General features: G+C 41.4%; 2 protein-coding genes across 4 annotated transcripts in view; both read left to right on the plus strand.

Annotated features, from left to right (window-relative positions):
• The first annotated feature begins 319 nt into the window (after positions 1–319).
• On the plus strand, positions 320–13,640 carry tbc1d19 (TBC1 domain family, member 19). Of its 2 annotated transcripts, XM_029526752.1 has the most exons (21): positions 320–520; positions 665–737; positions 840–885; positions 1,900–1,975; positions 2,171–2,245; positions 2,618–2,681; positions 3,650–3,696; positions 3,789–3,899; positions 4,110–4,182; positions 5,050–5,088; positions 7,208–7,320; positions 8,569–8,643; positions 8,725–8,787; positions 10,790–10,874; positions 10,956–11,000; positions 11,116–11,148; positions 11,245–11,354; positions 11,447–11,538; positions 12,076–12,191; positions 12,364–12,434; positions 13,419–13,640. In XM_029526752.1, the coding sequence occupies exons 1-21, from the start codon at positions 368–370 to the stop codon at positions 13,491–13,493; spliced, it is 1,635 nt and encodes a 544-aa protein (XP_029382612.1). In that variant the 5' UTR covers positions 320–367; the 3' UTR covers positions 13,494–13,640. The 2 variants fall into 2 exon arrangements, with proteins under 2 accessions (XP_029382612.1, XP_029382613.1); XM_029526753.1 differs by lacking the exons at positions 665–737; positions 840–885; positions 1,900–1,975.
• Positions 13,641–17,569: 3,929 nt separating this feature from the next.
• The window catches only part of stim2b (stromal interaction molecule 2b), a 32,164-nt gene continuing 24,975 nt past the window's right edge, over positions 17,570–24,758 (plus strand). The window contains exon 1 of one of the 2 annotated variants that reach the window (XM_029526633.1): positions 17,570–17,824. In XM_029526633.1, the coding sequence (XP_029382493.1) occupies positions 17,692–17,824 (133 nt within the window). In that variant the 5' untranslated portion in view covers positions 17,570–17,691. The remainder of the gene's footprint in view (positions 17,825–24,758) is intronic. The other variant, XM_029526632.1, reaches the window with a different exon arrangement.

Consider the following 24,758-nt stretch of genomic DNA (forward strand, 5'->3'; position numbering starts at 1 on the left):
CCATACAAGAGGCAAACAAGATGCTTATTTCCTGTCATTCCTTTCAAAACATTACATTCAGAATTTCTATTGTTAGAACCGGCATGTTAAAATTGGTAGGGATACGGTAATATGACAAAATATGATAAAACAAAATGAAACAAGATAAAAAAGATCACATATGCTTGTTAGTTTTTAGTGAGGAATTTAAAGAATATATTTTTACTTTTTAGGAGGAAATTTTCACATTTGATTTACACCCCGGAACAGATTTTCACCTGGGAACTGAAGCGCCGGGTTGTTTTTTCTGGTGCACGCTCGCTGTAGCCCCCCGGTTGCTAAGTAACCTCCGAGGAGAGGGGCGGCCGATGCTGCTAGCGCACATTAAATGAAAGCGCGGCCGATTTTCAGACACCAAACTCCTGCAGCTTTGAGAAAAGAGAAGATGGACGAAGGCACCGAGTTGTCTCTGACCATCGCTCAGATCGTGCAGCGGCTCAAAGGAAGCCATTTACACTCTCAGTTAGAGAGACAAGCGAAAGTGAGTCTGCTAGCATGCGGCTAACGAGCAGGTTGCTAACAGCTGGATGTGTGTTTTGAGCTCAACTTAATGCAAAAATATTCATTTAAATGGCTGCAAGATGGCCAACCTGTCTTTGTATTTTTTCCCTCCACTGTAATTCAGGAGTGTTTACATCAGCCTGAGATAAAACTGGAGTCTCTCAAAGAGGACGTACGCAGTTTTCTCAAAACATCAGGTTGGTCATTAATGTGTTTTTTTTTTATAGCTCATGTGAGACATAAACTGACATAAACATAACTGGCATATTATCTTTGCTTTGTGCTTGTGATGATTGCAGGCTGGGAGAAAAAGCTGCAGAATGCGGTGTACAGAGAGCTGCATGTGTAAGTTAGATCCAGTCAAACATTGAATTTGTGTGAAGCACGGACACACTTTTTGCACAAATGATGTTTTCATTTAGTTGAGGTGGGTTGAAACTGAAGTGCTACATAAATGAAGTAAATACTGTTGCTGTGTGTTCCAGGAAAGCAATAAGAGAGCAGCTGCAGACTCATTTCAGTCTTGATCCATCCATATCTGCATAAAAATCCCCCCATAGGTGTCATTTATCAATAAAAGTCCCCCCAGTATAGAAATATACCCCCAAATGGCACATACCATTTCCTTCTGCGTGTAAGATCTAGGATTAATCTTCTGAAAGTATCACACACTAAATAATGGAAATGGATGAATGCTTCAGTTTGATTTTAAAGTTTAGAGAATTCGGTTGCTAAGTTGTCTACTGCCAATTTACTGTATCAGGAGACTATCAAGTGATTGTAACATAGTGGTTCATTGAAAACATGAGTAATTATGCCATAAGAGACTGATATGCCCTCTCAGTTTCTATCTTTATTAGAAGCCAGTGGCTGGAAAACTCTTTAACTGTGCCCCCTTACCTTTAACAGTAACATACTCTTGTTACTCTGAAGATTCAGAGAGAAAGAATACTTAATCCTTTGCTGTTAAAGGATGACATATAACACTGACTAATGCCTCGTTTTTGCCTTTGCTTTTCGTCATCCCTATGTGCTCTTATATGTGTTTAGATAAGGCTGGATGTTGTTTAACCCACCGAGATTTTGCGTCATTCAATATGCTCTGAGCATGCCCAGCACTGAAAATACACAAGACAGTTGCTGCATCTGGTTGAGATGTGCACTGACTAATTTCAGCTGCAAGTGCACAGCGCTAATGGTGGTCTGCTGCTTGAAAAATCTGAACGTTTTATTTGCTCTTGGTTTGATAACATACCTCTTTCAACCACTTATCATTTTGAAAAGCAAGTTGTTTGTTTACTTACCGGGTTCAAAACCTCATATCTGTCCTTGTTTTGGTGAAAACACTGCTCACTGCAGCCAGCTGCCCCCGAGCCATCCTGCGGCTCCTGCAGAGCATCTCAAAGAGCCGCTGGCCTACATGCGCAAGGCGCAGGTCAGTCTGTCTCCTCGTATCTTTGTGATTCCTCACTTGTTCTTCACTTATTTCTCCAACTCTTCATCTTCTCAAGTGTTTTGGGTGCCAAATTCAAGAATGTGACCTGTTTTTTTTTTGTTTTTTTTAAACAATCACCTCTTGGTAACACACTGTCTGAAGCCACATGTGTGTATGTTTGTTTTTTTTACACAGGTGAATTGGGAGAAGCGTGTCCTCAAAAGCCTAAACAGCATGAGTACAGAACTGGGAGTGCCGCTGGCCCGGATGGTAGCTGTCAATCACAACTAACATCACATATTTGCTCTTAATTCAGGTTTTAGTACTGCAAGGGGCACCATAACATTGCAATTTTTTGTTGCATTGTGTCATTGTTTTAGCACAATTTTTTATGAGTGTTATTAATATAAGCATTATTAATGATGAGGTAAAGTTTGACTGTAGCCAAGAACATGTTTAGCCCTGTGAAGATGGAGCTTTTCACTGATGAGGCAGGGAGTACTGTTTGAAATCTGCTTGCCAGCATTTACACACATGGTTATATTAATAACCCCAGAAGAACATTTTCGTTTGACATATTTATTTTGTTCTGTTTCGGCTGTGTGGCATTAGGATTTTAGGCTCTTTCTGCTCATTCCACAGAGGCCTCCAGTGGAGCAGAAGGAACTCACTAACAAATGGAATGAGATGGGCACTGATGAACCAGGTCTGAAGATGTTACCCAGGGGTTTGGCTTTGTTCAATCTACCCATTACAAAAGATTAGTGTTTATGTAACTGTTAACTGCCACATTGCTCACACACTGGTGTATTTAACAGCTGCTGATCTCTGATCGAGATTTACCACTTCATGTTTGCTTTAGTTCTTATCTATCCATGAAGTTTTTTAGGATGCTCTGCTCTGCAACATCTAAGAAGCAGATACTAAAGTTTGAGTTGCCCCTAATTTTTTTTGTATTTACTGATGGTTTATTGTTATGCTTCAAAGCACAGCTTTTGGGAGAGACTAAAACTATTAATATAAAATTTTTCAATGGGCTTTCAATGAACCAAGCATTTGCACTTTAAGCCAGCACATATGCAGAGAACCAAGTAATCGTGGTGTCCTAACAATGCTATCACATCGCTGCACTGTATAATAACATTTAGGACTGTCTGCTGTCCCCTGGCTGTAAACACTTTGGGCTGTGAATATAGAAGCTGTCCAGACTTCTTGGACCGAGCTGCGATAACGAGCAAGACCCCTCTTCCTTCCAAAACCTTAACGTGCCCTCGTTCTTGAGATGACAAGGCACTTAAATTTACTGCCTTGCTGCATAGACAGCAGATGGAAGTCCCACTTCAAGCTGCCTGAGCGTGATTCAGCTGTCCTGCCCTGTTCCTTTGACTTTTGCAGGAGCTGCCAGCTCTGCCTGCACAAACTGAAGTCAGCTGCCACTAATGCACTCCGAAGTATATTCAAGCTCAAGTTGATGAAGCAAACTTCATGGCCGGATACATTTGTATAGTCTAGATTTTACAGCTGCTAAACATGCTCTGAAATTGCATATGTAAACAAAGAGTGCGTTGGTCAGCTGGAGAAGTGTCCTTTGTAAGCGGTACTACCAACGTGTTATTGAAGATTACTGGGATTTCACTTATTAAGATTCATTCATGTGTTTGCATCTGTCTGCAGATTTAAGCCATTTTAGACCTGTTTACGCCCCGAAAGACTTTTTGGAGGTAAGAAGGACATCCAGCACAGTTTTTTTTGGGTGTTAAAAGAAGAAAAATGAACTACATGTAGTGCATTAATGCTTGTGTGTCCTGCTCAGGTGTTGATCGGTTTGCGGAACCCCAACCATGATAGCAGCGAGGACGTGAGTGCCAGGAGCCACTGGGGCCTCATTCAGATTCCCCTCAATGTCAGGGACATCCCACAGCTGGTAGGAATCCCCGAGGATATCTGTCATAGTTTTATTGCTTGTGTGCGTGTGTATCTGTGTGTCTGTCTACCTGCAGCCGTTTTGTCCATTAGTGACCTCACTGTGAGTTCAATGTATATAACAGTGTATCACACTGCAGCAGGAAATTGATGCACAATGGATTTGAAACCTCTGGTGTTATTTTTTTCTTTTTTGCTGTTGAACTTGCAGAGACAGGCCTACTCAGAGCTAAACCTGACCACAGGCCAGTTGGGGATTGATGACCACGCACACATGCATCCAGGTACATGATAACCATTCCTTTAATTGGCCATCTAGTTAAAAGACTGGGACCAGTATGGAATATAGTGCTTAAAACACATATAACATATGAATACCTATTATAGGTTTTGATTAGTGTTTGGAGCAGGTCTCCTATTAAGAAGTCTGCCATGTTGCACTATTATCTCTCTACAACAGCCCAGAGCAGACAAACCAAACACTGGCTTTTGAGTTAGCATTTCATGTTGTTTTTACATTCCACGAAGGTTCACCTAAATGCTTGGAAAAGTTCCAATCTCACCTCAACATACTGCTCAGTCCTACATGCAGGTCCTCTAATGGTTTCTGCATACTGTCAAAAGCACATGTGGCACCCTGGATACTGTCATAGCTGAAAAATGTACAGCTGTGTCACGCTTAAGTGATCTCTGAAACCTTTAGGGGAATTTTAATGAAATAAAATGTGTAGTATGTCACTGGTAACACAGTAATATAAAGCAAGTTTTCATTATCAGACAGCAGCCTTTTGAGATCAAACCTGAACACATTTCTTCTAATCACAGGATTTTAATCAGAAATACTCAAATAAATGCTATTGCATTTACTGTGTTTACCTAACAAGTATTTGAATGGTCTATAAACTGACCTCATATCAGTGTGTACTCCTTTCCTGTGCCTCATCTGGAATTTCTCAAGCAATATCTCTGTTAAATTCAGATATTGACATAGTTACAATCTGGTGTACGGGCTTTAAATAGAGGCATATCTATTGTCTCTGTGTTTGTAAATCAAAACGATAACATTAGTTTGAAAAACTCAGCCACCACCATCCTCTAGTCCATTACTGATGAATCGCTTTGTTCTGGCTTTCTTTTTTAACGCTGTGCAGACTTGTTTGAAAACGAGTATGTTCAAATCGGGAAAAAGGGTAAGTGTTTGGTTTTTGGATCTAATTTGTTAAGTTTTCAATCTTTCTGTGAATTGTTTTGTTTTCTGGCTCCAAACACCCAACTTCCATCTCAACCAGGGCCTACCAGGAGTGTCATTAAACTATCATTATTATTACCTATTAAGTCAATATTAAGTAAAGGAAGCTTAGGCTACATTTCTAAACTTGTATTTTGTAGTTTTCTTATACATTCATACAATATTTAGACTGGTTAAGTTCTTAATCTTTTACATGTAAGGGCTTTTGCAAATAATTTTAAAGAATAGAATCTGGTACTATGATTAAAAAGTGTAACGCAGGAAAAGATTATCACGTCAGCCATGCTTTTTGTTTTTTATTTGTTTGACTCAGTCACTGACCACCACATATTCACAGAAAATACCTAATGTCAGTGACTGCCATTAAAAAAGCCCTGTCGAGTGCTGTAATCTGCAACAGAGACACTTTGGCTTTTAACTCATTGCTTTGCTATGAACCTGGTGTAAACACCAACCTTAGTATAGGACAGCCAATCAGACGTCAATCAACAAGAATCTGAAAAACACCGGCTGTGTTTTATATACACAGCGACAGGGTCCTGATCACTATTTCACCCTCAGCCGGCTGCATGCTGGCTCCCAAATGTAGATTCGTGGTCCAGGCCAAGTGTTAAGTGCACTCAAATAGGAAATTAAAGAGGCGAGGAGTGTGTTCGTTTATGGAATGACTGGCCAGCACCTTAATTCAAAGGCAGTGTGTTTTTAGCCACCGTCGCTACACAGATTTAGGGTTGAATGGATATGTTGAGTTTTTTTCCAGCATGTTAATGTTTAAGGGTGTTTTGGAAAGTTGTCAAATAATCACCATTATGGGAATGTCTGTGTTATGATTTTTTTATTGATATCAATTGGGCTAGGATGAAATTGTGAACCTGTGTTAATGTCTGAGCACAGCTGTGAAACTAAAAGACATGTATCTTAGACTAACCAACACAACTGATCTCAGATTAATGTGCCATGATATTGAATAGACAAATTAGTTGGGGTCTACATGATTTTACAGCTATCATGGCCTCTGCTGAAAGATGTAGTATTTGTGTCCTGACAGGTGTTTTAAAAGTTCTCTTGTAGAAAACAAAACTCTTAACAGTGTGAGAGTTGATCTGATGTTGTGCAGTCACTGAAAACATGCAGGTGTCAGTGTTCCCAGCTGATTCAGTAATCTGTGCCCCATTTTGGCAGACTGCTGTTTGTACATATTATGTCATCCTATCAGTAAGTCAGGAGGCTTTTTTTCTGTCCTTGTTGTTTTAAGTGTCAGATTGCACAGGATTAGTTCAGTCAGTTTTCAGGATTTTATATAGTGTTTGTTTCTCGACCCTTCACCTTCGTAGTCTGTCTTTAAACGAGACAGTGTGACAGTCATCAGTGGTCAAAATCTACTTAAACTGTAGGACAATATTATCTTATTAAGACAAAATTATCTCATATTAGCTAATATTAGGTACGTTTTCCTTTAGATTGTAGATTAGAAGATCATTACATATTCATTATTTAAAAAACTGTGGCAGCTGGTTATCTTAGCTAAGCATGAATACTGGGAACAGGGACACTCTAGACCTGTCTCTGACCTGGTCCAGTATTTAACACTTTATAACTCGTTTCTTTAATCTCTACAAAAAATTGACCATAAAAATGACAGTTAGCGGCTTAACAGGGGTTTGTGTGCTGCAGTGTTTCTTGGCAGTGAGGTGCAACTTCCTGGAGTGCTGTCATCTCTGTGAGCTTTGCCAGGCAACCAGTGGAAACTCCAGGAAGTCACTGCTCCTGGCAAAGAGTTTGTCCAGCGGACTTTGTTACTTTTGGACAGAGCCAGGCAAGCTGTGACCCCATGCTTCCAGTCTTCATGCAAGGCCAAGCTAAGATGCCTATCTCCTGGCTCCAGATTCATATTTATTAGACAGACATAAGCATGATCTCAGTCGTCTTATCTACCTCGTTTCAAGAAATCAAATAAACATTTGGGTAAGAGGGGAATGTGGATTCTCTGTAAATGCCTTTCTGTTTCATTCACACCTCTCTTTCTGTTGTGTTTTTCTTTTTGTTTCAACATTGTATAGTGGTTATGGATCAGGACAGTGCAGCGGCACAGCAGTACAGCAGGCAGGGCTGCCCCACTGGGCTCCGGGCAGACCTGTGGGCCCTCATCCTGAACTCCACTAACCAGCCAACAGTACTGTTGCCTTATACACAGACACAATCACACTCATCTGAGTTGCACCCCATTCTTAAAGCAGCCATCCACACAAACAGCTGCACTGACTCCCAAGTTTTCAGCCTTTTTTTCCATCATTCATTGGAGAATCCTTACAGCACCATCTTGCATCCTGGCACATACATGTCACAGTAAAAACCAACATACTGTTCACCAGCTCACCTACAAGTCCTACATAATATGTGTGTTAGACCCTGTTTATTTTAGCGCCCTGCGGCTTGTGCTATGTGTACAATTGCTAAGATAATCAAATCCTGGTGATACAGCAGAGTCAGCCCAAACACACCGGATGCCTGCCTGTGTGGCAGAGCACTGTGTAAATGTTCCCTGTTTAGGCCAAGTTGATAAAACAATACTTTTGATGGGAGGATTGATTTCTGAGGGAGATTTACAGGGAACTGGCCGAATCCTAGAGAGTATCACTGTGGCTCTGGATTACACAGGGGCAAATACATTAAACAGTTAACGTTCATTATCTCGCTTTTCACTTGTCTGCAGGTTTTCTTGCATCTTGTGGAACAAATTATGCCCTTGCTTTATAAAAATAAGAGACATGTAAAAGCACATATAGGCCTCAGGCCTATGACTCCTGTTACATTTCTCTGGGAATATTTCACTTTGGAAAAGAGTATTTTTTGTTTTGATGTCTCATGTTGATTTTATTCTCTGGAAATGTATCCAAGGAGGATTGCTGCAAACAACATTTTTACTCTCTAGCAGCAAGATATCAAATCATCTTTAAATATGTTATAAACGTTTAGTTTAACTCCCCGTCCATATGACTACAGTGGTCTCAATGTCCTATCTTAGCTGTCAAAGTGATGTTCTCCTCACATCCGCAGCACTGATCATTGCCAGTGTGCTTCACAGCTGCCACAGAAGACGTTTTTATCACACCAACCACACTGTTGCCTGGTCTGTGCTTCATTTATGATAACCTGTCCAGAACCGGAGACACATTTGACTTTAACCATGTGGTCGGAAACACTATACCTGTCCTTAAGGCTCAGTTTAATCTTTCTGTCGTGGGTGTCGTGAAGAATACATAATGTTGATTTAAAGGTGGTTTAAAGAGGGTAATTAAAAAATGATTTTTTATAATATTCCCTTTTACTCACTATATTTGTTAGAAATCTAGAATTATGCATGTTTGTTCATTATATGAAAAAATGTATTTATGAATGTAACACTTCTTTGCATTCCCAGGATATGATGCATTACGAACAGCTGAAAGCTGGAGTTATACAACATGACCTGTTGGTGGACAACCTGATCTATAAGGTAGGATGCTACACTAATTTAAAATACTTAAACATTACGCATTCAGATAAATTTTGTTCTTACACTTGCCTAACCTTTCAGGATGTGAAGCTTACAGCCAGCAATGATGACTATTACTTTGTGTTTGAAGACTTCCTCTATCAGGTGAGCACAAATTCATCCCCTCAGTTCAGCTTTCTTTCTATTATTAGAAATAGATTGCAGCATATTCAGAAATCCAAATGTCTTTTATGCCTTTTTCCATGGTCTTAACAGCAAAGGGAATGTCTGCATTATTTTTAAATTCAACCACCAAATCTCATCTGCCATCTTCATTCCATTAGATAAGAGCTTAATCATCAATAACAAGCTGTTTGATCAGCCAAAACATTTCAACGTTGTGTCGGTAGTTACTGTGTGACATTGTTCCTCTTAATCTACAGGTACATTTTCAGTCTAGACAAGGATGTGACTTTTTAGCTCTTCTGGTCGTCACTGCTCTGTTTGCCTCTGCTTGGCTGATAAAAACAATTATATACTTTGCAACCTGTTTATTCAGCAGCTGTTAGCCACCAAGTCATGAGCCTTGGTGGCCAACCAATGAGTACATAGGTGTAGCAAGAACAAACCACCACTATTCCTGTCAATATTGACTAGTGATATATTCTCTAGGCACTAAAACAATGTGCTTATTATTGGGACAGCATACGGGTGCTGTTATGATCCGAAGGAATGAAAGGGGGAAAAATGAGTAGTTACGTTTTTAAGAGCACTCAAGAAAGTCAATTTGCCAGAACTGATGGAAGATTATCCAACAGGTACCCAACAAAACCGTTTATACCCAGAAATATTTAGCAGCACAAAGTAAAAATGTACATGCACTCTGCTGTGGTATCGAGGCAAAATAAACATTTCATAATCACCTTTTGAAATTATGTTCAAACATATAGAAAATGTATTTGAAGCCATCCTGAGATAAGGCCTTGCAGTACACAATCAATCCAAACAAAAAGACAAAAACACTCCAAGACAGTTGACCACCCAGTTTCTGTAACCAATGAGAAAATTGGTCAAGGTCAGACAGGAGGCAGCTTAGACACACTCTACGGTCCCCATCTTCTTCCATTTTCCGTATTTTCCCATTAACAAGGCTTTATGAATTGCTGCCCATCTCATTTTTGCTCAGACAGATGATCCCTCCCCCAATGTAATTCATCTTAAGTGGTCGCTGGAAATGAAATCTGTTCTCCAAATGGCACAGAAATGGAAGTGTAATGGAAGGAGCTCCCACTTATATGGTCATTTTGTGAAAAAATGTGTACAATTTGATGTAACCCAGCAGCTGTCTGCTTCAGTACATCCTGAAATGCTGGATCCAGGTGTTCCGAATTAATGACATTCTTACCCGAGAGCCTACTCAAAGCCAAATGTATTAACTACTGCCTGTCGCCTCTGTCTCCTGGCAATGATAATATTACAATACTAACCCTGTAATCCAAATACAGTGGCAGGAAGAAGTAGTATCTGCATTTACACTTAAGTCTGTCTTTAAACATATGGTGAAATCTTCAGCTTTGTGACTGTGATGAAAAAGCAAACTATTTACGCTAATGACATGGAGATCTTTGTATTGTTTTTAAGTGTGACATTGGAAACTTTAGGTTTGGGTTAGACTGACTTTGACTTACAAAAATCACTTGAACGTTTTGAGTTTGAGGGTCATAAAAATCTGTTGATGTGAACCATGTCTCATTATAAAGAGTTGAAAATTGCTGTGAAGTCCACAGCCAGGCAAACTGTTTAATGGAGACAATTTAGTTCCCTTGGCGTCAGCTAAGGGACAGCACAGATGCTTGATAAGGCAGAAGATAACACCAGATGGTTAAAGTCATGGTGCATGCTTGCACAGAGCTTGGCGTCCATGGCAGGACCTCATGGATCTGAAGAGACATCTCACAACAAACATCCTGAGAATAGGTGTGAGTTGATCCGCAGCTACTGGAGGAACTGGTTTGAGATAATTAAAGGAGGTTCAAACAGTTATCTAATGGTCCCAAGTGTGCATGTGTGTGTCAGACAGTGCGTCTGGAGGCTTTAACCTCCGTAGAACGTCTGTGTGTGGGTCTGGTATGTGAGCATGTTTAATCCCAAACCTGTGTGTTCCCAGGTGTTGCTGTGTTTCTCCCGGGACACAGCTGTATTGGAGCACTTCAAATACAACAGTGCCACTCCTCCTAAATCCTACATCCAAGGTGAGAGGACGTGTCCTTCACCAAGGACCCACACATACAAGCGACATTGTGCTTCAAATCTTGGTTGTGTCTTCCTTCCAGGGAAAGTTGGAGATGAGGAGTGTGCTGTTGTATATCCTCCCAATGGTGAGCCATCAACATTATTTCTAACGAAGTTTTTTTTTTTTTTTTTGTCAAAGTGTCAATAAGAAACTGAAATATATGTTGATTGAATAAACATCTTTAAAACTAATTTGAACAGGTGTGATACCTTTCCATGGGTTTTCAATGTATGGTGAGTATGTTTTGGAATAACCCATCATTAGCATGATATAACAGGAAGTGCTTATGCGTGTGTGGATTTATGCGGATGTGTTTACTTCTCCCGCAGTGGCACCTTTGTGTTTCTTATACAACGAGCCATCCAAACTGTACAGTGTATTCAGGGAAATGTACATCCGGTACTTCTTCAGGTTACACTCCATCTCCTCCTCTCACTCGGTAAACTGTTAAATTTAGCATGTGACTGCTAAATCTGAAGATCAAAATTTTTGGTGTCTGTCTCTACAATAACTACATATGTGCTCCTGCAGGGTATAGTGTCTTTGTGCCTGCAGTTTGAGCGGCTGCTCCAGACTCACTTGCCCCAGCTGTTCTACCACCTCCGACAGATTGGCGCTCAGCCGTGAGTACAATGCCGCTTCATCACAGGCCTCTGTTGACCCGTGAAGTCAGCAGTGGTGAAGATGTACCACCAATACCACTGAGTGATGAGTTTAAAGGATAAATTTAACCAAAGGCCTAATAAATGTGGTGTTTTGAGGACATAAAAGTATTCTTTTTTAGTCAGCCACAAGAGCACAGAATTAGTTTGGTCATATCTATTTCATATAGTTCCAAACACTTTTCTACTGACATGTTCAATGTGCAGGGAGGTTTCAGTAATTACTAGATTTCACAAAGTATCAGTAGGCAAATCTACTTTAAGGCGTGCATGGTCACGTCCCCCTGGTACATAGATACATTTCATTCTTTGAGGTTTTGCTGTTTTGTTGCAGACCTGTAGTTAAGATCTAGTGCCATCTTGTGGTGCATTGCTGGAATTTAGAGATGGAAAAAGTTAAGTCTGAATTTCCCTGGTTAGTCCTCACAGTTTTCTTTCTGCTTGATCTGGACGCCAAGCTCTTGATAATGTGAAGTGAAGACATGTTTCTGTCCTCAGCTTGCGTATTGCCTTTAAGTGGATGGTGCGGGCCTTTTCTGGTTACCTGTCCACTGACCAGCTCCTCCTTCTCTGGGATCGTATCCTGGGTTACGATTCGCTGGAGGTAGTTGCAGGTATGCATGTATTATATTCTTACTCAATCAACATTCAAAATGACTGTGACTTGTTGCTTCATTGTCTCTATTATTCCCTTTTCGCCCACATGCCTTACTCCCCCGTTCTTTCCTCTTATGCAATCCTTCTCTTTCTCCTTCTCTCCTCTTTGCTTTCACTTACCTCCTCCAGTCCTAGCAGCTGCTGTGTTTGCCTTCCGGGCCGAGAACCTGATGGAGGTGACGTCATTGGCTTCAGCAGAGGTATGATCATTGGACCTGTGGGGTGTGTGTGTGCGTGCACTCTTCTGAATGGCTGTAAATAGCTGTTGATGACCAGCCAGTACCAGTAACCCAGTGTCCTGCTTGCACATAAAAAAAAAACCAAAAAACTCGACAGAATAGAAGCCTCACCGTCTCACTGTCTGTGCTCTGTGTACCAGTCCGTCATGTCATCAGCCTCCATACTCCAACATCACTTATAAAGCAACAAGTTAGTGATAAAGTCAGTTCATGGTTGGAGCACCCATGATAATGCTCAGTGGACTTCTGGTCTGCAAATTTGGCAAACACACAACTAATAAGTGCACCTTGAATTAGTCTCTGCACAGCAGCTCATGTTGCAGGATTACAGTAACTAGTAATGTAATTCTTGTGCATGCCTACGCTGTATACTGCACCCACTCCCATACTGTGGGCCTACTATCATATATCTGAACCGACGATTAAACCACTGGATGACTCACTCGCTCCCCTTTTCATCCCCCTGTTCTCCTGAGGGTGATGGGGTTAAACTACAATGTGACGCATGGGGCGGCAGGCAGATCTGCTGGTCTAAGATACTGGCAGGCACTATTTGCTTGCTCATTTACCACCTGCCCTCAGAAAGAGAAGCTATCACAACACACTGCTCCTTATCTTATATTTAGAACCTCAGGCCCAGCGTTGAAATATTAAACCCTCTCTCTTAACTCGATAGGGTCCCTAAATTTAATCTCCCACTGATCCCAAAAGGACAGGGTGGTGAGCGGTGGACTCTTTAAGCATGGATTGACGCTTCCCAAGCATCCTGCATCATCATATATGTGTTGGTGTGTGATTCTTTTTTAAATCCTTGAAGATTTCTTCAGGGATGGCTATAGGTTATAGCATTTCTCACGGGCTTGCAGGGAAGGTAAAAATGCAGTGGTCAGGAAGAATTTAGATGACAAATCTTATTTGCGTTTTGTTTGACATATACATTTGCAGGCTGTCCTCGCTGACCTTTCAACTCTGAAGGTCATGCCACTCATCCAGATCTTTCTATTTGCCACTGCCATCTGAGGAGCACCAAGCCGAGTCGTGGTATGTACATACCACTTGGGGTGTAAAGAGATGATACAGAGATGCCACTTTGCTATGCCATAACCACACAAATGTGACTAATCGTGTATAAAGAAATACTAGACTATAGTGTTGGATATCAAGGAACAACAAAGGCAAACCTACATTGGCATCACCCATTCCATCCTGCTGTAGTCTGAGCACAAGCCAAATCCTTCTTTAGTATGTCTGCACCATAAATAGTGAATACCTTGTATTCTGTTATTAGATATTAGACGGTACATAAGTATAGCCTACAGACCGATAAGGTTAAGCTAACCTCCATAAGCCATATGCTCTGCAGGAAACATGATACGCACAGCAGTGCTTGGATCAGCTGAGAAGCTCATTAAGCGATGAGTTGCATGCAGTGGTAATTGTATTGCGATAGCAGCGTGCAAGAGAGAACAACAGTAACGTCTCCAAGCTTGGTTAATGAAGTGTTAATTAGCTCTTGCAATTTATTCTGCTCCATGGCTCCTGCATGTTATAGCACTATTAGATAAAGCTGTTACTGATGAATGAGGAGATTGGAAGCATTAGTTGGCACGAACGTGTTGAGAAAAAGACACAAGCTAAATTAAAACTGTAACTCATATGATTAGAAGCTACTTTGTATACACGTACATTACAATACATTGTATTTATGACAGACTTGCATAATATTGCGCTCTTAAGGGACAATTAGCACCTTCAGTGCCAGTATTTATTTTTTTTCATTGTGAACATTTTATGGTTACTTTTTCACATTAAATTATTAACTGAGAATGTATTGACCTACTTTGAAAAACGACAGTGTCACCTTTGGTTTAAATGCAATCAAATCAGGTTTCCATTATTAACTGTGTGCTTTGCCAATGCCAATGTCTTTAATCCAACACATTTTAATGTTCATTGCAAGTTCATGGATCAGATTTTTCCAAATAAAATGAAACACTGTTGAATCACTTCCTCCATTTTATTTTATTAAACCTGAAAGCATTAGAACCGTGACATATCTGACAGCTTTTTTTTTTTTGGTCAGTCTCCCCCTCTGATCTGACCATTCCTGCTCCACAATTGAATATTCCTCTCGGTTTGTGTGGCACGGTAAATATTGAGACAGTATATTTTGCTTCAGAAGATGACCATAGGTATTTGGGTAAGTGACAGGTAGCAGGATTGAGGGACCTGACCGTTTGCCCCCCTCCTCCTCCATGTAGCATCTGCTCTCTTCCTCCCTTGTTTGTTGGCTGCCTTCCCCCCGTCCCGCCCCTCTGCGGGCTCATATCGAATTATGCTGTTCTTTCCTTTCGTCTCCCCCTGTCTCATGGTTCCTGCTACATCTGCCACCTGTTTACTAGGACTCCCACGGCTGACTCTTTTATCAGTCATGCAACTCCTTTGGCCCCCAGAAGTCTGTTACTCCTGAGACAGCTATCACTTGCTGTGTAGTTGGCTCATTGGGCAGTCCCTCCTGGTGGCTGCTGTGCTGCACTGCAGGACTATGTGCTTTCTGTCCATCAACACTCTGGGCCTGGACATTACTGAAAGATCTCTCTTTGAAGGCTGTATCAAGTACAGTGAGGTTATTAAATGTTTGGGCAGCAGTGCCCTGTTTGACGTTTGGGTTATGTGCTCTCATTGCTGATCATATAAAATGACTCAACAACTACAAGCTTATGTTTCCCAACCATATCAAATTCAACACTGAGACAGTTCTCGACCAGTAAACGGTGCCAAAGCTATATAAATATTTTACAGTTACAGTACAGATTTTTCTACATTGTGTTTATATTGTCATGAAATGTGTGTATTAGTGTTGGAACAGAAATGAAAGGTAAAAATATACCTGACAAAAGGGAAGAAGCCAAAAGACACTTGGAAAAGATTGAGTTGGAATCCCCTTTGTCCAGAACATCACTCACAATAACTCCAACCTCTAAATGAGTCGGCTGAGTATGCTAATCCTGAACTTCACTCCTCACCGCATGCTGTATAATAAATAAATAAACAAAGATTTTCAAGGATGATGCTTGGATTGATCATTTCATGTGGGCATCCCAGGACATCCTGCCATCTGTGGTCATCTTTGTTTTTGTTTGGGCTTTGATATGAAAATACCATGTTCCAACATGATGTACACACCCAAATAGTGAAATGAACTCACTTTGCATGGGATGGCTCTGACAGTCCCTCCACATGGGAAACCCCGGCTTCTGGGGGGTGTCAGTTTTCATCCTTAATGTAGCTGTTAGAAAACAAAGTATCTGATCTGTCAGTCCATTTACCAGTTTGTTTGTTTGTTTTTTTAATGAAATTATTACTGCGTGGATTTAAATCTTTTGTATGTTTTTGACTGCATTTCATACTGTAAGAGTAAGAGTCTGTTTTAAAAGGAACAAAAACAAATGACGGATGGATGTGATTATTAAAGGTTGAAAGTCTGAATTAGTTTGAACATGAAGTAACAGAAAATGTTTAGTTTTTTTTAACAGTGATGAGGTAGGATTAAAGTCACACAAGAGAATTATTATGATGATATTTATTGATATCATTGTGTTTGATTGTAGCAGTGTGTATTAGTGGGGGTAGAGTCTTTCATGGTTAATCAATGTGACTCATTTATTTCCCGCTCTGAGCATCTTTAAAAGACCGAAAAAGTGGTGTAGGAGCAGCCAATCAGGCTCTGCCATGTTGGGACAGTCCAGCCAATGAGAGCGCTCAGACTGGAGGAAAAACTTAGAGAGGGGAAGTGGAGAACAATGGTGGTGTCATCCTCACCATGGGGGGGGGGGGGGGGGGGGGATTCCTCTGCTTTGGCAAGAATCCATAAAAAAAAAAAAATATATATAAATATATATAAATAAAAATATTAGGGAAAAGGAAAACATCCGCATGAAACCTGTGGGTGTAAAACACGGAGGAGACAAACAGCCTCACTAATGAATAAAGAAATAAAGGAAAACGGAAATACTACAGTGTTGTTAATTGACCCTCCTCCTCCTCCTCCTCATCATCATCTTCATCACCCTGATGTCAAACCACTTTGCATACCGACTTCCCTCTCCCATCAGCCGGCGAGCAGCTGATATGACAGGAGGAGAATGAGCCGGATCACGACCAGAGTCACTGAGAGCTGACTGAAAACAACAACAACAACAACAACAACAACAACACAACAACAACACAAAGAGACAAACTTTTCTGCGGAGGAAGAAGTCGGGGTGTTTCTGTTTTTTTTTTTTTTTTTTTTTTTTTTGATGCGATGGGATTTGCTACTTTGGTGTGAAGAGGCGGAGACAGCTCAATATGCTGCTGTTTGTGTGCTGTACGTGGAAGTCCAGCGACTGTGTTGTCTTCTTCTTCTTCTTCTTCTTCCCACGTAAGGATTTAACACGTTTTTTCTGAAGCTCACGGATATCTACACAACAAACCGACAAACAACCGGAGAAAAGCTTCAGCGGCTGTTTTTGTTTTGGACGGCGGGGGGGGGGGATTCCTTCAGACGGGCTGCATGTGCTAGCTTCCCCGTGAGCACCACACGGTCGTTCATTAATGTTATTATTAATATTATTATTTATGCTGTCGTTGTGATTTTTAATTCAAATCGGCTGAATTAGAAATGGGGGTCTCGCTTGCCGTAGCTCGCGGTAGTCACCCCCCCGGAGCAGCTGCAGCCGGTGAGCCCATCAGAGGCTGCTAGTTTTCATTTTATTTATTTATTTTTTTTTAATGAAAGGGGTTTTCCTTCAAAGTAGTTTCCCCTTTGCCCTCGACTCCACCATGGACTTTTATAATTGTCACAATAATAAAAATTGTTCTTATCATTATTTCGTGGGCATTTTTCACGCTCCCGTCAGGTTCGGTGTCAGCTATGACCGCCTCTGTTTTAGCTGTTAGCCGGTTTGCAAACATCTACTGCGGGATTTTCTGATTTTTTTTTTTTATTTTTTTAAGTTGGTGCATTTTCCAGGTGTCTCACGACAAAAAAGACAGATTTTTATTGTATTATTATTATTATATTTTTTTTTTGTATTTTTTTTTTAAGGGGGGGGGGGGCTGGTTTTTGCACCCGTATTTTTTATTTAATTAATTTTTTTTTTAGTATTTATCCCGGGATTCCCCCCCCACTTCCATCCGCACTCCCAGTCCCGGTCCCACGGATAGAAAAGGCACCATGAGTTACATCCACACGGTGCTGAATGTGCTGCTACGTGGACTCGTCATCTATGCGGTACTGGGCTCGGAGTGCACTCACTCCACTGATCTCCCCCAACACTCGTCTGATGCTGCAAATGTAGCCACCACAGGTAAGCGCAGTCCATGTCTGCTTCAGTCTCTCCCCAATTTATTTACGCATGTACAGTGTTGCCCCCTGCACAGACACACACACACACACACACACACACACACCCTCCCTCTGGTTCCCAGATGGCTTTCTCGGGGAAAGCCGAGGAAAGCCCTACGCAGGGGCTTTTAATGTGAAGAGATGCATTTTTATGTCGACAGATTTTTTTTTTTTTTAATCCTCCTCTGCACCCCCCCCCCCCCTCCCCTTCTCCCCTCCCACACACACACACTGTCTCTCTCTCTGTCTGTACATTGCTGAGAATTGCATTGCATTGCATGACATGACAGGAATGCAGTATGCACCCTCCTGAGGATAAGCGTATTTACTGTAATGGTGCTCCTCGTCCTCTTCTCGTCCTTCATGTTTCACTGAAATGACAAACGCATCTCCACACATGCAGCTTTGCTGGAAGTGTTGCAAACACAGTTGCAAACAAAGCAACCGCCTGCTAATAAGTGTTGCTGTGTTTACTATGGTGGGTGATTTGACTCATGCTGATCGTTTTCAAAAGGCCACAGGTGACTCTCCTGCCTCCCACCACACTCCCTCCCTCCTCTGAAAAAGCACTATTGACTTCATCCAACGAGAGGAGGATTTCCACGCATTTGCATCTGTTACTAACCGGTCAATATTGATCGTCCGCTTCTTTAACAGGTTTTTGTAACATAACAGGTGCCGCTGTGTGACTGGGTTAAATAAAGGAGAGGGAACTGTGTGCAGAAATGCCTTCCTCTTTTGCTTGATTCTTTCGATTATTGCACAGGGACAACAGAGGTAAACCTTCTTACACAGGCCGAAGCTTTGCACCAGAACATGCTCTGCGTGAGGTATTTGCAGCAGGTTTAAACATTTGGGTGTAAACAACAAAATGAACATTCAGGGTAAAGAGAAGTATCTGGCCAGTGAAAACCTACTCAGTATAGATTGTTTTATGCGTATTTAAAGATTACATTTCCGATACTGTGTTGTAAGGTTTGAGTCTTTTAGGTGATTTATTTCATTTTTCTTCTGCTACTTTTCTGGTGGAAACCTCTTATTTCAGGCCCTGTCACTAAAATAAACAGTCAACTCAAAGTCGCCACAGACTGATAGATGAGGTCGGAGAAAACCTAATGCGTGTATAATAAGTGGTGGATGTGTAACTGGAGAGGACGTTTGTATAAACATTTTCAAAATGAACTTCCTGCTAATGCATTGTGACAGTCTTGTAGAGGTGTCTATGGTTTTCTTTTCTGCCTTTTAAGCGCTTTGTTATAAGCCTCTTCTCTTCGTTAGGGGTTAGGGTCCACAATTTTCAGGATGAACCTCCGTTAAAATGGGTATTTCATTAAAAAAAGTTGTGTGATTGTTATTGAGCTTTAAAGGTGGATTGTGTTACTGTGAGTTCGCCTGTGTTTTTTCCAGTCTTCATGCTAAGCTATTAGCTTTAAACTAGCATAGTGAAAGGATCAGGCAGGAGTTAGCAAAAACAAACAACTCAAGTGCTTTTTAACACTTACTGGATACATTTCCAGAGCATTTACATTTTCATCTGCATCTCTGGTCCTTCATCAGAGTACGACCATCACACGCTGAGTTGATCTGAGCAGAGACAGGGATTGTGATCTGTGTCCAACAATTACAATCATGTGTTACCCCATGACTAAACAGATCTCTATGATAACTCCAGAGCAAACTCCATCCCTCAACAAAGAAAATGCCAGAAAATGCAACAAAAATTCCCAGTTGAGACCGCATCCTCACTTTTACACTCTCTGGTGTGTTAGAGGAACGTGTACCCAAAGTCATACAACAAGATGTCTGAAACATTAGCGTTTACCTTTAGGACCATTTCATGTGCCACCACATGAAATCCCTTTTGGCCTTTTGCACAAATACACAACAAGCTCTGTCTTGTGATGCCAACGTTGACGCACACAACAAGCCTTGTAAATGGAAGCATGTAGCCTCATCTATATATTTATGTGCACCTAACACATCCAACCCTGCTGGAGAAAGTAATAAACCTCATCCCAGAAAGTTGTTAAGCGTTCATGACTGTCTGGTTAAACAGCTCCTGAAAATGAACTGGGCATGCCCAGCGTATTGATTAATAAGGCAAAAGAACACTTGCCCTTTTCCACAGCGGTGGCACAACGGTGTAAAATGGGCTGAAGGATGATGTCGGGCCTCTGTCCCGGCGAACGATGAGGTGCAGAGGATGGAGGGATGGCGGTGACTTTATACAGTGTCAGTAAACATTACCGCAGCGTTACCCATTTCCCAGCCAGCTCCCTGGAAAGGTCAGCTGTCTTTGCGCTGGCATGGCCTCAGGAGAGGAATACACAACTCGGTGTGTGTGTTAATGTAGTCTCTGTATGCAGTGTTTTCTGGGTAGATGAAGCCCTACCTAATTTCAGTGACTCTTAAACGCTCGTATTTTTGGGGGTTAAAGGTGCTCTGTGTCACATATTTTCGTAAATCATCTTTAAAACAAGTCTGCGCTCTCTGAGAGAAGAAATAACATATAAATCCTCCCAGAAATTAAAGGTTGGCTTATTTTTGCAATTGCATGCAGACGGTTTTAGTTGCTTTTCTTGTTTTTCTAATATTTTCCCTTTCCTCTTTTGCCATTCAGTCCAAAACTCTTACCTATTTATGCTCCGCGTTCTCCAAACACACTGCAGGAGAAGGTTGTGGTCTTGTATTTTGAATGTGAAGTTACTTGTTCCATGCAGCTACCTTCATGAATGCTATCATTCAACAACACCACTGTGGCATTGTTTGCACCAGGGATCAGCTGATTGCGCTGAAACAGGCTGGCATGGCGACCATGACAACAGACACCCCTTCAGAAATCAGAGCATGTAGAGGGTGAATGAAGTACTGGCGGGGGGGGGCGTCCAGACAAGACAGGCTGATAGAAAACAGCGTACATTCTTTCTTTCTTTCTTTCATCGTGGGCAACATGAGATCACCTGAGAATTAGTGAGGAGCTTTGTGTCAGATACTGCCAAAAGCTTTCAGACGTTTGTGGTGGAGAGAAATAGTACGCCATGTTGGCTGACGTTAACCTGGCACCTATGTGTGACATCGCCTACTCCTTTAGATTAGCATGTCACGTTGTCTGGCAACTACTTTTCCATAAAAGGTGTGGTGTCCCTTTAAGGATTTTCACTGTTTTTATGGTTTTGGCACTCGATCCAAGACATTTACACATCAGGACATTAAGTTACATCTGCAAATAAACGCATGGACACACAGAGGCACAGAGGCAAGGCTGTTGTTATTGATGCAGTTTGCTGTTCAAAGCTGCCATTTAGCATGCTGTGAGCGTTTGTGGGGGAGACTGGAGAGGGCGAGGTTTAACATTTGGTGGGTCAGGCTGCTTCTCTCTGATTTAGGAGCTTCAAAAGGCCAGGTCAGGTGCTGGGATGTAGTTTCTGAAATAAAGCGGGGAACGATGACGGAGGATGATTACAATGATTTTGGATATTAAACATTAAACCTCAAATTCAGTATGAAGACTTTAGTTGACATGTGACACTAGCTGGTTGTTCTTATTACAGCAACCCCAGCCATCACACAGAACACCTGAACTGAGGTCTGGAAAAGGAATAAAAATGTAAAATTGATTCTGTTTTCCTTCATGGATTAGGCTCTGAAGAAGTTATTGATTTCAGTGCTATAGATCTACATCCTTTAAAACTTAATCCAATTCAGTTAAAAATGTTGCTAATATCTTTTTTCTTTTTTTTTTTTTTTAAAGGGGATTGGATGAATGGCTATGTGAACGTGGTCTTCTCTTGATTTAATGGTGCTGTGTATTTAGCTTGTTGGCGTTACAACAAACAAAGCCCTTCCCTCTGGCTGCAAAGAACATCTAGTTCCCATGTAATGTGCCCTCTGTATGATAGATGTCTCAGATATTGGGCCTCTTAGCATGAGCTTTATGTAACCTAAAGAGGCAGAGATAGTCGTCCATAGGCTAAACTACACAAACTCGATTGTGGTGACATGAACACAAAGTCTTTGACTTGCCATGTTATGTTCTGTTACCACGTGTGTTTGGAAAGAGCATTCAAGTGTTCATGTAGCCAAATTTGAGGTGACATTGTCTGTGTCAAAGCAGTGACTGCATTAATAAAGGGATTTGTTTGGAAAGGAGGTGTAACATTTGCCTATCTTGTCGGTACTTGCTTGAAGGGAAGCACAGGATTTTGCATTTCGTGATAACTCTATCACCCTAACACACGTATGCTTGAGGAAAGAGAGCCAGGCTTTTTATTTACTGTCACGTTGGAGCCTCAGAGCCAGCTTTGGGATCTCTCTGGGAGCCAACAGCATCAGCGAGTCCTGGTTCTGTAGTGCGCAGCTCAACAGGCAAAGCCATTTCCCCTCATTTTCTAGAACGGACTGTAGATTGTAGAGGAGTGACAAATAAATAAAAACTCTGCAGCTGCCCCTTTACATCCCTGACATCTAAGAGAAGGGAATTAAAGTGGCCATTTGAACATTTGCATATTTTATTGCGTAGAGATGCCCCAATAAATATTTTTCCAGTAATGAAATGAATGAATTTTGATGGAGGATTGATGAAATTGTTCGGCACAAATTCACCTAGCACTGCTGATGTTAAAACACTCAACTGCTGGAGCCTCTTTCAGCTTACTGTTATGGTTTTACTGACTGTAGCTCCACTCTCATCACCTCTGGCTTCCTGAAACAGGTGTCCATTCAGAGTTAGTTATTTCCCTGAGCGGCAGATGGAGACCAAAGCAGAGCTAAAAGCAAAGGGAATAATAGACATCCTGTTAGAAACAAATGTCGTTTGACATCTGCTGGATGTGTATATAGGTGACTGCTAAAATAATTGCCATACTTTTTGTCAATTTTATGTTAATAGGTCCCCAGCTAGTCAACAACTCACTGCAGGTTTAAAGCTACACTTAGGATGAATCAAATCAAACTGTATATTTTGAAAATTGTCACTTGTGAAAAGGAGCTCGCACAGAATTATCCATTGACCCTTTGGCTTAAACTTTCACTTTCCATGTCTGTAGGAGAGAGTTTTCAAGTTTATTAAGCTGCCAATGAAGAAATAGATGTAAAATCCATTTGTCAAAAGAGAGCATGGATCCAGTTATGCATCATTAATAACTTCAAATGAAAAACTGCTGCTGCATCGCCGGCCTGACGCCGATCACTTGCTCAGTCGCTCTGCTTTGCCCAAAAGTGGACAGCTGCTTCCCATCTCAATCAGGGGCTTTAGGACTGTGATCCTACCTAATGAGGCCCGTCACCAAATAGACTGACCCCCTCTGGTGTATTTATAAAGTCTCTGGTGAAGTTTTCCATGTGAGTTTTCCATCATGCTCCCTGTTGTGGTTGTTGGTGACCCAGTACTGACATTGATGCGACGAGTTCAGTGTGTTCCTTATTACTGCTGAGATCTGTCAGTACGGCACAGAGCTGGTTCAGCTTTCAGCCAGGCTCACTGGGGAGATAATGGAGCTTTATGTAATGGTTTACTCACTGTACCAACGGTCACCAAGCATGGCAGAGAGCTAAAGTCACGAACACGTACTGAAACAATCGATGAGCTGATTTACTGGCACGTAGACGTTAAGATACTAATCCCATTGAGGAAGTGTTTTTTCTTTTTGCCAGAAACAAATTCTTGTTAGATTTTTGACTCTAATGCACACGCTCGTGTGTCGTAGATCATTTGGAAGCAGACAACGCTGGCATCCATTAGGCTGATTCACTCATCCAGAGAGTGCCTCAATAAGAGATGTAGGTCAATGTACTCAGCTGTACGGCATTTCCTGCTGTGATTGACCAACAGTAGCACAACTGTGTGCCTTCACAGCCCAAGGGGGGCCTTTGTTGCCCTGCTCCAGCCCACTTTTGATCAAGTGTTGATCCAACAGTTGTCAGTGCACAGACTGCTGGCTTTTGGTGAGCCCTTCATACCATTAGGCAAAAAAAAAAAAAACGTATGCTAATGAACATATGCAAAAACATCTTTAGTTCCTCTTTCTCTTTCTCGAGTCTCCGCTCTTTGGGTTTTCTCTCCAAGCTGAAAAACAGGTACAAACATAAATGGGTAGTTTCTTTACCAGCTATTCAGCTGAAAGAAAATGAATCTGCAATCACATCTTTTTAAAGGAAAGCTACTTTTGTCAATGTTATAATATTAAAAACCTGACATAGTTGTGTTTTGTACTGTTTTTGAAAATACCCATGAATTAATTAATTGTAGGAATCATTGCTTGAAACACATGAAGTGTTTGTGTTTGAACTGCAGAAACACAGAATAAAAGGCTGAGAGGGGTCACAGCTTCATCCTGTTATGAGGGTGGGATCCTGCTGTGATAATAGCCGTCACCTTAACACAGGAAGAAGCAAATGCTGTGCCCTTCACAGATGCCTAAAACTGTCACAATGACTTTCTTGATTTGCGTGTCATTTCCTGTCCAAAAAAGCATTCTTAGTGCTGACAGTGAAATCTTACCTTTTTTGAGCTCAGATATTTTAACTTAAAATGCTTGATTCCATTTTGTTGTTTTTCACTGTGAGGCCTCCTGACAGATCGGAGCGAGAGATGTTATATCTACATCCCTCTGACTTTTAGGAAAATGGATCTATATATGTTTGAGGGGGATTTAAAGTTAGATATTGGGTGTCAGGACTGGTCCTGTCCGATTTCAGGGACTTTCCCGTGGCAGGCGGCACGTGACGTGGTGGCCTGGGCAAGAGGGGCCATGAGTGGTGTGGATTTCTTAAGTATGTTGTCCCCTTGCAAGCCTGTCTCCACTGATGCTCCAACCTGTGTCCATAACAAATTAATTTACAGAAACCAAGAATGAAGTAAGAATAAAGCTGCTATTGTTGATATTTTGGTCAAAGAA

This window comes from Echeneis naucrates, chromosome 18 (genome assembly GCF_900963305.1).
Source record: "Echeneis naucrates chromosome 18, fEcheNa1.1, whole genome shotgun sequence".
Lineage (NCBI taxonomy): Eukaryota > Metazoa > Chordata > Actinopteri > Carangiformes > Echeneidae > Echeneis > Echeneis naucrates.

Excerpts from the sequence above, each read along its gene's own strand:
- tbc1d19 (XM_029526752.1), top strand. The coding sequence starts at position 368 with ATGAAAGCGCGGCCGATTTTCAGACACCAAACTCCTGCAGCTTTGAGA. Across the intron at positions 3,697-3,788 it reads CCCCGAAAGACTTTTTGGAG|GTGTTGATCGGTTTGCGGAA; the intron begins GTAAGAAGGACA and ends TGTCCTGCTCAG. Across the intron at positions 4,183-5,049 it reads CCACGCACACATGCATCCAG|ACTTGTTTGAAAACGAGTAT; the intron begins GTACATGATAAC and ends AACGCTGTGCAG.